At 42.7% G+C, this 14,124-nt stretch overlaps 1 protein-coding gene across 1 annotated transcript in view; it reads right to left on the reverse strand.

The window, feature by feature from the left end:
* The window catches only part of LOC137297724 (N-acetylated-alpha-linked acidic dipeptidase 2-like), a 31,923-nt gene that overhangs the window by 11,641 nt on the left and 6,158 nt on the right, over positions 1–14,124 (reverse strand). Inside the window, exons 6-16 of the mRNA XM_067829661.1 lie at positions 12,858–12,944; positions 12,232–12,317; positions 11,583–11,702; positions 11,006–11,091; positions 10,493–10,556; positions 9,821–9,888; positions 9,086–9,180; positions 8,248–8,338; positions 7,643–7,732; positions 6,389–6,554; positions 5,454–5,538 (exon numbers count right to left, since the gene is read on the reverse strand). Coding sequence (XP_067685762.1) covers positions 5,454–5,538; positions 6,389–6,554; positions 7,643–7,732; positions 8,248–8,338; positions 9,086–9,180; positions 9,821–9,888; positions 10,493–10,556; positions 11,006–11,091; positions 11,583–11,702; positions 12,232–12,317; positions 12,858–12,944 — 1,038 coding nt within the window. The remainder of the gene's footprint in view (positions 1–5,453; positions 5,539–6,388; positions 6,555–7,642; positions 7,733–8,247; positions 8,339–9,085; positions 9,181–9,820; positions 9,889–10,492; positions 10,557–11,005; positions 11,092–11,582; positions 11,703–12,231; positions 12,318–12,857; positions 12,945–14,124) is intronic.

Below are 14,124 nucleotides of genomic sequence, written 5' to 3' on the forward strand. Positions count from 1 at the left end.
CAATTAAAAGCTCAAGCAAAACAGCTTGGATACACGGGTTATTCAAACCTGGGGAGAGCCGGGTTAACCGCATTGTTATCACATGCCCCCGTAGCACGTCCCACTGTAAAACAACTGAAAGCCGAGGCACACGATTTGGGTTTAGGCGGGTATTCCCGTATGAGAAAACCACAACTTTTAGAATTATTACGACAGAATAGAGCTATTGACCTACAGTTTGTGCGCACTGAGCGTGCTGTAGGCAACTATTTGAGAGGTTGGCGCATGCACGTTGATAGAAACATAGACATTACAGATATCAAGCCTCTGATAGCTGATAAGGTCAACCAGGAACTAAATAACCTAGGAAGTATCAAGTTTCAGATCACAGTGAAAATGTCGCTCGATAAGCAGGTTGGGGGGCCCACAGGGGCCACTGAGTATGTTCACCCTTACTTCCGAGGTCAACAAGAGGTCGTCACACATACAGAGACCATTGACACATCAATCGATACCAGTTTTCAGCAGATACGAGAATACCTAGAACGCTACACACACTTGGGGTCCGGGTGGGCTGTAGATAAAATCGATAATGTCTATCTAGACATAGCTAACTACGTGCCGTTCAGAGGTGGGTCATACCTAGCCTTGCCCCCCTACTATAGGAACAAACATGCCATAGTAAACGTTAAGAATAGAGGAAACGATTGACTGAGGTTAGCTATCAGGTCAGCCTTATTTCCAGCTGGCAAGAATTCAGATAGGCTTTCTAGCTATCCCCAAGACGATGGGCTCAACTGGGATGGTATAGATGAACCCACCCCCATATCCCAGATCACTAAAGTAGAAAAACAGAATAATCTGGCTATAAATGTCTTTGGGCACGAAGGTAACACAACAATAGTACACAGCCCGGTGAAGGATCGCCAAGTTATCAATATATTCATGATCCAGCGAGGTGACAAGTATCACTACACATGGATAAAAAACTTTAGCAGGCTGTTGTATGACCAATCGGCACACAGAGAAAAGACCCACTTCTGTGAACGATGCCTACATGGCTTCACACGAGCTGATTTATTAGAATCCCACCGGGATGATTGTCAAGGTGTGGGGCAGACGGCCATACGAGTCGACATGCCTAAGGAAGGTGATAATATCCTAAAATTCTGTAACCACAAGAACCAAATGTCTGTGCCTTATATTATATACACCGACTTCGAAGCCTTGGTTGTGGGTGGGGATTCCCCCAGTGGTGCCGCCGGCGAGGCTCCCTTCACCCACAAGACACAAGAGCATAAAGCCTGTTCGTTTGGATACATTGTCGTCCGTTGTGACGGGGAAACGAAAGCTCCGGTAGTGTATAGGGGCCCTGACGCGGCTGAAAGGTTTCTAAAGTGTTTGCAGGAGGAAGAAAATATTATTAGGAATGCATTGTATAGAATCGCTCCCATTTGTATGACCCGAGTCGACAGGCTAGCTCACGCTAGTAGCACTAACTGTCACGTGTGTGACTCACCACTTAACGGTGATTCGGTGAGAGATCACTGCCACATAACTGGTAAGTATAGAGGCGCCGCTCACAGCGCGTGCAACCTCAAGCTTAAAATCAACCCTAAGACAATAAACATCCCCGTTGTCTTTCACAACTTGAGAGGGTACGACTCACACTTGATCATGCAGGCCATCGCGAAAATCGATGGTAATATAACGTGCATCCCCAACAACATGGAGAGATACATCTCCTTCAGCTTAAACGGACTTAGGTTCATTGACTCGTTTCAGTTCCTCCTGTCGTCACTCGACAGTCTGGTCAAGGCCAACAATACCTTCCCTATCACCGATCGATACACAGACGCCGAGACTAGACCCCTGCTTATGAGGAAGGGTGTGTACCCCTATGAGTACATGGATAGTTGGGTCAAGTTCACCGAGACCAGACTACCCCCTATTGACTGCTTTTATAGCAAGCTGAATGAGGCGTCCGTCTCACGAGATGATTACTCGCACGCGACTAACGTATGGAATAAACTGGGTTGTAAGAACCTGGGTGATTATCACGACCTGTACTTGAGGACAGATGTACTGCTGTTAGCCGACGTGTTTGAAACGTTTAGGCGGACGTGTTTCAAGCAGTATAAACTCGACCCCGCATGGTATTACACCAGCCCAGCTCTGTCGTGGGACGCCTTGCTTAAAAAGGCCGGAGTTAATTTGGAATTGCTCACAGATTACGACATGCACCTATTCATTGAGAAAGGCTTGCGAGGTGGGATTTCCATGGCATCCAAACGATACGCGAAAGCAAATAATCAATACGTGAAAGGTTACGATCCTAACAAGCCAACCAATCACATTCTCTACCTCGACGCAAACAACCTGTACGGCTGGGCTATGAGCCAGTATCTACCTACAGGGGGATTTGAATGGGTACCCCACGTTGATGTTATGGGGGTTGCACCAGATTCGAACAAAGGGTATATCCTCGAGGTTGACTTAGAGTATACCAAGGAATTACACACATCACACAACAGCTACCCCCTGGCGCCTGAACGTATGAGGGTTAACCCAGACTGGATGTCTGAGTACCAACATAACTTCTTAGGTGGGCGTGTGACAGACGTTGAAAAACTCGTTCCTAACTTAATGAATAAGACCAAGTACATCGTTCACTATCGCAACCTACAGCTGTACCTGTCGTTGGGTATGAGGCTGACCAAAATACACAGGGTGCTCATGTTCGACCAGAGCCCATGGATGGAGCCCTACATCAGAATGAACACAGACCTACGAAAAAAAGCCACCAGTGATTTTGAGAAAAATCTCTACAAGCTCATGAACAACTCGGTGTTTGGTAAGACTATGGAGAACCTGAGGAAACGCGTGACCGTGAAGCTGGTTCGGTCGAGTGAGGAAGACAAGCTCAGGAGATTGATAGTCAGTCCGGCATTCAACCGTAGTAAAATATTCACAGACAACCTGGTTGCCCTACACATGAAGAAAAGCCACATAAAATTCAACCGGCCTGTTTACGTGGGGATGAGCATCCTCGATTTATCCAAACACCTGATGTACGACTTTTACTACAACGAGCTCAAGAAACAGTACGGCGACAGGTGTGAAGTGCTGTACACTGACACGGATTCCCTGCTGATGGAGATTCGAACCGAGGACGTGTACGAGGACATGAAAAAACACCTCGATTTATACGACACCAGCGACTACCCTAAGACCCATGCCATACACAGTACGGTAAATAAAAAGGTCCTAGGTAAGATGAAGGACGAGTGTGCTGGCACGCCCATAGCCGAGTACATAGGTTTGAGACCTAAGATGTACTCCATACTGAAAGCCGACAATAGTGAGATCCGGAAGGCTAAGGGGGTTAAGAAGTATGTGGTGAAACAACACATCAAACACGCCAGATTCAAGGAAGCCCTGTTCAAGACCCGTACCTTTAGGCATAAAATGAACACACTTAGAAGTGATGGACATAAGATATACGGACTGACTATAAACAAGACGTCCCTGTCGCCTATGGACACGAAACGTTGGATAGCTATTGATGGGATAAACACATACGCGTATGGACATGAAAAAATTTGAGGCTATTTACTACAGCCCGCGTGGGTACTGGAAAGGAGCTAGCGCAGTAGATAAGCTAGCTAAAATAGCGCGGGTACACCCGGAGGAAGCCAAAGCGTGGCTTGAAAAACAAGCCCTGTGGCAGATCTATTTGCCGGCACCACGCTACGTGCCTAGAAGGAGGTTCGGTATTAACATACCTAATAGCGTTCACCAGGCAGACCTACTGTTCCTACCCCACGACAAGAGGTACAAGTATGCCTTAACCGTAGTGGACGTAGCCAGTCGTTACAAGGAAGCCGAACCCTTGACCACGAAAGATTCGGCCCAGGTAGCCAGAGGATTCGAACGCATATACAAACGCAGCCCGCTGACGTGGCCAACAGAGCTGCAAGTTGACCCCGGACGGGAGTTCATGGGTGCCGTGTCACAACTGCTAGCCAAACACGATACAAAGGTCAGGCGTGGCACGGCCGGAGCCCATCCCAGCCAAGCCATAGTTGAGAGATTTAATAGGACTTTGGCTGAGCGCTTGTTCAGCCATCAGTATGCTAGGGAGATGGCCACCCCTGGAAAACGATCGACTGAATGGGTCACGAGGTTACCCAAGGTGGTGTCGGCAATCAACCATGAAGTCACCCGTCTCACCGGTAAGAAACCGGCAGACGCTATCAAACTAAAATCAATAGTTGCAGAGTCGGCCGCTCCATTGCGTGGGAAGGAGAAACAGATACCAGATAGGGCCCTAGTGAGGTATCTATACCAGCCGGGGGAACACGAGGGTGATAGCCGTAAGCGGGCCACCGATCCTATATGGTCAGTCAAAACTTACAACATAGATAAAGTGGATATGAAAGCCGACGAACCTAACTTATACTACTTGAGGGATGGGCCGGGTAGGGGGTTTGTAAGAGAAGAATTATTGATCGTACCGTACGGCACAGTGTTACCTCCAACACACGTTAAGTAGTAGGGGTAATAGTAGCAAGAGCTAAGGGCCCAACCAAAGCCTTAGTAAAGTTTAGTAAATAAGGCTTTGTAGAGACTTTTCTTGAAAGTGAGCCAGAACCCCCATTGTATATACTACTTAATAATTTATACCGGAACATTACTGCTTGACAACGGTACCAGAATCTGTATCGAAACGGCGTGCTCACGAAATAAAGTTGTTATCTGTCAATTTTGTTCAGTAGTGTACGTCCCAAATTCTAAAATCAAATCAAACAGATAAGTGAATATACCTGTCAAGTCTCGTACATTATGAAAGGTCTGTACAAACGATCTGAGACGCCATCTAGGATGTGAAATTACGGTAAACTTAAGTTGATATGTTGTATTACGCCGCACTCAGCAATATCCCAGCTACAACCGGTGGTCACAGTATTGCGTACATTGTCCATATTGTTTAGCAAGTTTAGAAATTAATCTTGAAACGATCACATTTGAAAACCACTATGCTAGACGTAACCAAACGTATCGACACAGTAGCACAGGCGGATTCAGAGGTGGGGTGCAGGGGTGCAGCCCCTCAACCCCCATTGTAAATGACCATTGAAACGCGGGTCAAAATGAAGTGTGTGTCAACCCAGTCAGCAATCCTGACCAACCGACCCCATTACGTTACTCACGACAAGCACTGGTTCTTGATGTTGTATATATGTGGAAATAGTCCAAAAATGACGTCATCAAACACCTGCGTGACCTCATTTCGCGGAAGTCAATGACCGCGTACCCCCGTGGGAATCGGTGTTTTGGAAAGCTCATTGACTTCCGCGAAATGAGGTCACGCAGGTGTTTGATGACGTCATTTTTGGACTATTTCCACATTTATACAACATCTGGAGACCAATAGTAACCCGAATCTTCACATAAATAGAAATATACATTACTCAGATTGGTTCGCGTGCAGTTGTCTTGTCATGAAGTCGGCAGCTGATTGGCTGAACTGATGAATTGCCGTCGTCAGGTTCTTGCCTGTGGTTACAACCATCATCAATAGCATCATATAAGCAGCTGGCGAAGGTGTTCCGCATTTGGATCATTTCCACAAATTCGTGTTATAGTAACGAGATAGTGTAGTATGCATTGGTGACAGCGTTATGTGAGATGTTTAAGGTAGGACATTTGTGGTAGTCTGCTGGTTTACTCGTTCACCCGTAACGTCTAAGACCCGGGTTCGATTCCCTACAAGGGTAAATTGTATGAAGGGACATTTCTGGTCTCCAGATATGGCTGGAATACTGCTTTCGGCTGTATACGACCACATTCACCTATTTTATACATCATGCAAATATTCGAGTATGATCAGACTATTCGGTGACTGCGTAGTCTGACTTCCCGATGACAATATTCGCGTCTTCAAACAGGCACAGTTACCTGGAGATCAGTTTTAACTCGGAGTAATCTTATACCGAAGGCCGTTAAATATAAGCATACTTTGGGATTTTCAAATTAACTCGATGGGTCAACTCTGTTATTCTGCCACCCTCGGTATACCACTTACATTCGGGGTTCGAATTTCTGATTGGGCAATAGCTTCAAAAATACAAATCTAGACTTTTGCAACAGTATAATGTTTTTAGATGCCATAATTTACATATATTTCAAATTTGAACGAAATCAGTGAATAAATGGATTTTTTAAAGGAAATTCTACCGCTACACCCATTACATAAAATACACCAACAACTCATTGTCCACACAGTGATTCCAACCCATATGCTTACAATGCTATCTGTGAAAACTGCTCCATGTGTATTGTAACCTCGTAAATATAAACCAAATTATTATGCTCGGTAGCGGAGACTGTGACACAACAAACATACTGTAGTCAGGTAGATGTTTCTGTAGAATGTTACTGTAGTCGATGTCAAGCTGCGTCTGTAGGTTCTGCAGTGTCCAGGCGTAGAAGGAGACGTTGAAAGGTAGAAGAGACGTTTCGCTTAAGGTATAGGCTGCAGCTAGCCACACTTGTCCTATAGCCCGGTGATACTGGGGACACAGACATTGACCAGTGATACAGGGGACACAGACACTGACCAGTGATGCAGAGGACACAGATATTAACCAGTGATACTGGGGCCACTCACATTGATAGGGATACAGAGGACCCAGACACTGACCTGTAATCCTTGGACACAGACAATGACTAGAGATTCTTCTGACACAGACATCGACTAGTTAAACTGGGCCACACACATTGACCTGGAATACTTGGGACACAGACAATGAGCAGAGATAGTTCGGACACAGACAATCGACTAGTAATACTGGGGACACAGACATAGCCTGAGGATACGACGGGAAAACGTGGAAATAGTTTGCTGGTACGGAGGCTTAACGTGCGTGTAAGATTCTGTTTCAAAGATAATTTTGTACTCAATGATATTCAAGGTAAATTTTACGTGAGCTTCAAGAGATATTGATAATAGACCGTCAGTTTGGTGTCACTGTCACTGCACATGCATATGTATCAGTTTCATAACTTCGAATAACTTTGTTCATAACTTTGCTGAGGACGGATTGACTCCTGATTTTTCATACAGACTTCGAAGCATGCCACATATGACCTATGACCGTCTCATCTGTCCAACAGATACAGCGTCTTCCGGGAGAGCGAAGGACTGACGGTTTGATCCCCATTCGCGTCCAACCAAAGGTCGGTAAAAGAGTACTTGTTGTTATCCTGCCTGGCTTTCGTCATAAGGTGGATAAAACAAGACCTGGTTGGCTCGAATTACGTGACTTAATGGGGTATCGTTATTAACTACAGCATCGTATCTCAGCGGGTCTTCACTACAAGAGGTCAAGCAGCAACACACACGAATTCACGCACGTTGCCAAATAAATGAAAATGATTTTAATTCAAACTCCACCTTCGCTCCAAATGTGACCCCCAAGTTCATCTTCAAGGCACGCGTAGCTCATAGCAATGTACAGTAGCGTCATACAAGAAGCTCGAGGCATGGTATATGCCTAGCAGGAGTATATGCCTGACACCAACAAATCTTATGAATCTGTGATTAAGGGAAAACGTGACGCCTTTTTGAAGCGGTATCATAGGCCAGTAATATACTTACTTTAAACTCTGGGTCTACAAAGTGCTTTACTGCGTAAAATGTTTCATATTCTGAATGGTAGAGAGGGTAGGATCCGATTTTGTATTTTTTCTGAAAATATGAAAAGTAAATAATTGTCACAGGCTATCAGATGTACAGAAATCAGTCTTTATATTGTAGAATATTTACTTTATACCGATGAGTTGAAACAGCCTCGTATACCCCACAGATACGGACAGACTGTGGAGCAGACATTATCTGGTACATGGAAAACTGTGGCAGTACTGGTCTTCAAATGATACGTGTATCTGCATTTTGATTTACTGAGCTGGCAATTTGCATTGTGGAAGGATAACAATACATGGATGACCAACATCTTTATTACAGTGAGAACGACGTTTCGGTGTAGGTTATCTGCTTGATAATGGTTTTGGAACCAACACCGAAATGTAGCTCCCACTGTGATAAAGACGTTATTCATACACATGATTCATGGCTATCCTTCATTATGCTCTAACTCAGTGCTCCTTAGAACTCCAATAATTTACTTTACCTTGAGTTTACGTTATCGTTCTCCCATAAATGAATAGGTCATTATTCCTTACAGGTGTGTGTGAAATATGCACCTTGTTATACAGGTATCGGAAGTCCATGATGGGGACGCCAGCGAGTTGTAGGAAGTTGGCGTAGTCGCTCCCAGACCCGGGGGTGGAGAAGCTGTAACGATGCAGTCAAGCAGTAGATGGTCACAAGTGCATCATTGTAATGTTTCGAAAAAACAACACCGAATCCTTTCTTTTTAAGCAATATTAGAAATAGTAAAACAAAGCAAAACTAATTTCTTTCATCATACATTCACCCAATATGATCCCTTAATCCTAAACAAAAACATCATAATTCTTAAAACGTACTTAAAGGTTCGTTGCCAGGATTTTATACAGGTAAATGCTCCGTGACATACATATATGTCACATACAAGCATTCTTTTTTAATTATTCCTTGTTCATAGGATTACCCATTGTTGCATACCAATATTGCGTTCATTGTCTTGTTGAGATGCGATATGTAATAGACAGTTACATGTCTATGTAACCTGGAAACAAATGGCATAATTTTGAACATGTACGTATTTGACATATAGGTTTCTTTTAGGGTCTTGCTTGTAAAGTATATATTTGTATGTGCGATGAACATTGACGATGTGTCTATGCTGACGTTAAAAGGGGCGGTGGGGTAGCATGGTGGTTAAAACGTTCGCTTGTCACGCCGAAGATCTGGGTTCGATTTCTCACAAGGCTACAATGTTTCAATCATATTTCTGGTGGCCCTCGCCGTGATATTGCTGGAATATTGCTAAAAGCGGCCTAAAACCATACTCACCCACACTGGGGCGATTTCTTGCCTCTGTAGCTGCGATTAGTCGCCCCTTTTTCAGTTTTCATTCACTCGCTCACTCGTTCTTACCTTGGTATCCCCAAACTATTGTTATTGAGGTCCACCATCTCCCTCCGATCCCTCCATTCGTCATACAAAGGCGTGTCTTTGTCAGGAACACGCACCTTGTGAGGACAGAAAACACCACAGTAAGAGCGACACTACAGTAATTGCGACATAACCCTTCATGTGATCTTAGGAACCTCAGGTAAGTACAGACTCCATAGTATGATAATCTATCATGAACACTTGTTCTGAAATCACGTTCAAATACTGATTGTTCAACATTCTACGGAAAAGACATAATAACAAAATCATAGAAAAATATGAAAAATAATATTCAAACAGTGCATCTATCTATCTATTTATCTATCTATCTATCTATCTATCTATCTATACACACGCTCTCTCTCTCTCACGCACACACGAGACGTGCTAAAACTTGGATTTGAGGACTGATGTGAAAACGAAACCCAGAGATATTGAAAATTAAGATTGAACGATATAAAATACGACACGGTAGTATCAACAGACTACCGGGTGTCACAAAAATGTGAGTGAAGTGAGTGAATTTAGTTTCAGCCCGGTTTTAGGATTACTATTCTAGCAATATCACATGAGGAACACCAGAGTTGGACTTCACACATTGCACCCATGTGTGGGCTTCGGCGTGACAAGCCATAGCTTTACCCACCAGGGTACACCACCACCACCGTCGTCAAATGACCATCACGCAAACTAGCAAATTTTATCTTTCAGCTTTACCCGTTTGGTAGCCTCGACTGCTGTTTGATACAAGATGGGCGTCCCCATCACGTCCAGAGTGTAATTTCCTGCAATAACCACATAAAGACACAGTGTAACCGTTAAACCGTTCAACGATTATCGATGACACTAGATCCTCTGTCTATTTCCGTGTTACATACGACATTACTTCACGTGTCTGTCAGATGCCATACGAGTGGTAAAATAAATGGTACTCGAAATGTATATGAGCAGTCTGTTTCTTAGCCGTTCCGTTTTAGCATCGAATGAACATTGCACTGTCATACATTTGTTTGACATGATCAGTGAGTGTTGAGTGTTACATGACGCAACTGTCATGTGTGGCGTCATGAAACCTACTGAGTGGTACTCACACCTTGTATGACCCTATACGTAAACGTTTGCGTTCACCCGAGAGTGAAAGCAAGATACAGGAAAGTTTGGTACTGTTGCAAAACCGTAACACAGACATAAGTCTCACTTGTCTGTCATCAGAGACTTTGCTCAGAATACTGACCAGTAGATTTGGACCAAAGGCGATTATTTGCAGGCCGTTCAATGTAGCTGAATTATGCGGAGTGTTGCCTTACACAACTTAGTCTTACATTAGCATATGTACACCAATATGACTTTGCATTGGCCCCAGCTGTGGGGTCAACAGGGCGTACTTACCCTCGACAGCAATATCCACGTTCAGATAGGCCACAGCTCGGTTCAGTAGGTTCTTCACATATTTCTGGAAAATGATATATACGGATATAAAGATAGAACTGATAAGAATATAACTGACAGACTGATAGGTTTACAGCTTCGTAACTAAAGCTAAGCGATGCTAACATTACTTAGCTGTTAATTAATGTTAGCTATACAGACATATAACGATCCAAATCTGAATGACAGCAGAAATGTATTTTAAACCACTTAAGATAAAATCACAACAGAAGGGCAGAATAGAGATTTGTGATATAAGTCTTACATAGATTATGAAATTGTTGATGATTGTATCGCTGAAAACGATTCTGTATCAGACAATCCATGGCCAGTGGTTGATATAATGATCATCTATCGTTAAATTTGGGATACCATAACATTTATCGGCGATCCTGTTGTTACGACAATAACGGATTGATGAATAACAATTATTCTTAGTTTAGTATTATTACATTTTCGCTGACTGATAGCTACCTGTACGAACTCTGTGGATCCAATCAATGCATACTCCTCCGCATCCCAGCTACAGAAGATAATAGTCCGCTTCGGGCGCCAGTTACCTTCACAAATAACAAATTGGTTTCGATGAAAGGGATGTGTGTAGTCAGAAACTATTGAATTTATGGGATGTGTAATATCATAAAACCTGAAAACAATATGGCAGCCTTGAGATCAAAGATGGCCGCCAAAAGCATAAACAGACAACTGGATTCAGTGGACTACTGAAGTAAAATGCCATCAAGTACAAATACCATACATACCATATTGGTGTGTATTGCTTGGCGTTTGCTCAGTAATATTTTGCTCCAAGTGAAACACGAATAAGTGTGAAGCGCCATTATATCTTTTGTATGTATGGCGCCATTTCAGTTCATTGAGGGAGTAAGTTGAGTTTTCCGACGTTTTCAGCAATATTCCAGCAACATCTCGGCGGGGAACTCAAGAAATGAGCCTCACACACTGAATCGAACCCGGTCTTTGGCGTCTCGAGCGAACGCTTCAACGACTACGCTAACTCTCCGCCCAGTTAAAGGAACATGTAAATACATACTTGTTTTAATTCTGTGCATCAGGGCACGTGACATCTCCATCATGATCGCAGTGCCGGATGACGGATCCATGGCACCAAACACCCACGCGTCTCTATGGTTACCGATGAGAATGTACCTGTCTATAAACATCTTTCCCAATACACTCAGTATACTTTATACATAATCAGGAAATATGTTTCCCTAAGAAAATATATTCTATAGTTTCTAGAAACACTAAAGTTGAAAAGTAGACCGCTTTAATATAGCCTTTTAAAATCCTACAATCAGGTTTTGATACGGATTAAAATGCTGTTATCGCCCTGGTTTGCATTACAAACAACATTTCATTTAGATAACACATCTGCTAGATTTATATAGAAATGAATCCAAACAAACATAAAAGTCAGTTTTTACTCAGAATTTAGATCGACGAGTTCTTTCAGTTCAATGGCCTATAAATAAAAGCGTTGTCCATAGTATTATCTGGTAAATTAGGAAACAAAAGTTTGGGCGTGGTTAATTTTCGGTTGAAAAAGGTATAAATAGTTTCTTCTTTTGATTACATGACGTGGAAGCACGTGCGAATTAGTTGTGCAACAGTACGTGACTGTAGATGCACGTGACAGCTTTAATTATATACATTTCCCTGCATCCATGACGACACATTACCTGGTTCCACCTCGCCTCGCACGACGCCAATGACGTCTGTTATTTGACGACGTTCATTACGGGTTGTCACATTCAGCCTGACAGACCTGTGTAATGCAGGAATACTGTGTCATATTACCCATCCTCGGCCACCAGGGGTCATATATCCATATGCAGCCACATCATTCAAAATCGGTGACAAGTGTTGGTGGAAAGGGTAAGCGTACCTTGCTACTCGGCTTTCCTACAAACCATAACACCTAAAGCCACACCAACAACACTCCTGTCAGACAAGGGTGGTCTGAAAGCCTACGCCTCTACCCAATGTCATTGTTAATGATCAATTCTGATCAGTTAGCAGGATCCACTGTTCGTGATGCTGATTCTGAAGGTGACATTGGTCATTGAGTGTCCTTGGATGGGTGAGTATTTCTTCAACGAAGCACATGTGACCCAGGTCATCTCGCCTCAGGCTAGTGAGTTTGTCCAAACTTGCCTCTGTTCACCCAGCCGTAAATGGGCAATTAGCCTTTTAACGTCTTACGGACGGCATGAGTTGAGAGTTGTAGTAGTGACCTTATTATTGTCAGCATTATGGAAGAGGAAGGACATAGAGCGGTTCTGTTTTATAAGACAGAATAACGTACATCTGGGTTTTGAAGCCTGGCCCCATCATGTAGGTTACATTCAGCTCTCCTTGCCAGTCACTAGGAGCCACGGTTCCGCCCATCTCTCTAGTAACAAAAGTAATGTTTCATGTCAAATCTATAATATAATAATAGTAATTAACACCAAAAACTTATTTACCATTAAATAATATCAGGTGATATCGGATGTACAGGACTGATAAAATACAAAAGATGAAGCCAAGGAGGAAACAGATGATGAATTGAGGGAAAATGTAAAATTAATTCCATTCCTTCAGAAATGGTTCATCTGTATGGATATACTTTTTCTCATATGCATTTGCACTGGATAGTGGAATATCCCTTACTTTGTGGAAATGGTATATTTAGGGCTATCAATCAGCAGGTGTCATTGAGTCACTTACCTTTCTTGGGACAAAAATAACATTTTTCATTTTCTTAAATCTAGTAATGTCAAACACAAATTTGAGATAACTGTGAATTACACTTGAAAGCCCTATGAAGACTACAAAATTGATGCCATATATTTAACTACTAGTATTTATTAACTGCAGTGACATGAGAACATTCCATTTTGTTTCTTCATATCGAAACAGAGACTTGCGCACTGGGATGTGTGATCTTGAATGTCCAAATATGACCAAATAAACATTTTCATTGGCTCCACAAGTGCAGTATTCATGATTTCGTATCTATGTAGGTATTCTGCAAACTGAAATTTAATATATGCTATGACAGACTCCACTTCAGATTTTGCCAACTGTTTCATGTGATGGTGTCACTTTGAAGAGCGAGTATAACAAACGAGCCATGAGCAATCACGGACAATATCCCCACGTGAATGAATGGTGTTAATCATCCCACTGACGAGACAATTACAGAATTCTTTCTCAGGGGTCAGAAAATCTGCTATATTTGAGTTCCAGGTTGTTTCTGTGTATCCTCCATAGTATTATGCAATATTACGGAGAGAGAAATAAGAACAGCATGTAATATGTCAAAACAAAATAAATAAAATACATATTAAAGAAAAAACTAATGATCAAGTGATAAGTTTCACGAACATGACGTCGCAGAAGCATGGAGGTAAGTGGTCTAATGCGTAGTGTACAAGTCACAAATAAGTTTGGACTTCAGCAACATTGGTAATATAATATATGTCCAAAACAAATAAATACCCCCACCCCCCAAAAAATTAAAAAATATGCAATAGCGGAAAATACGTCAACCCTTCAGATAAGGTTCACTGAATGATGAATATTGCTCT

Source organism: Haliotis asinina, chromosome 10, assembly GCF_037392515.1.
Source record: "Haliotis asinina isolate JCU_RB_2024 chromosome 10, JCU_Hal_asi_v2, whole genome shotgun sequence".
Classification (NCBI taxonomy): domain Eukaryota; kingdom Metazoa; phylum Mollusca; class Gastropoda; order Lepetellida; family Haliotidae; genus Haliotis; species Haliotis asinina.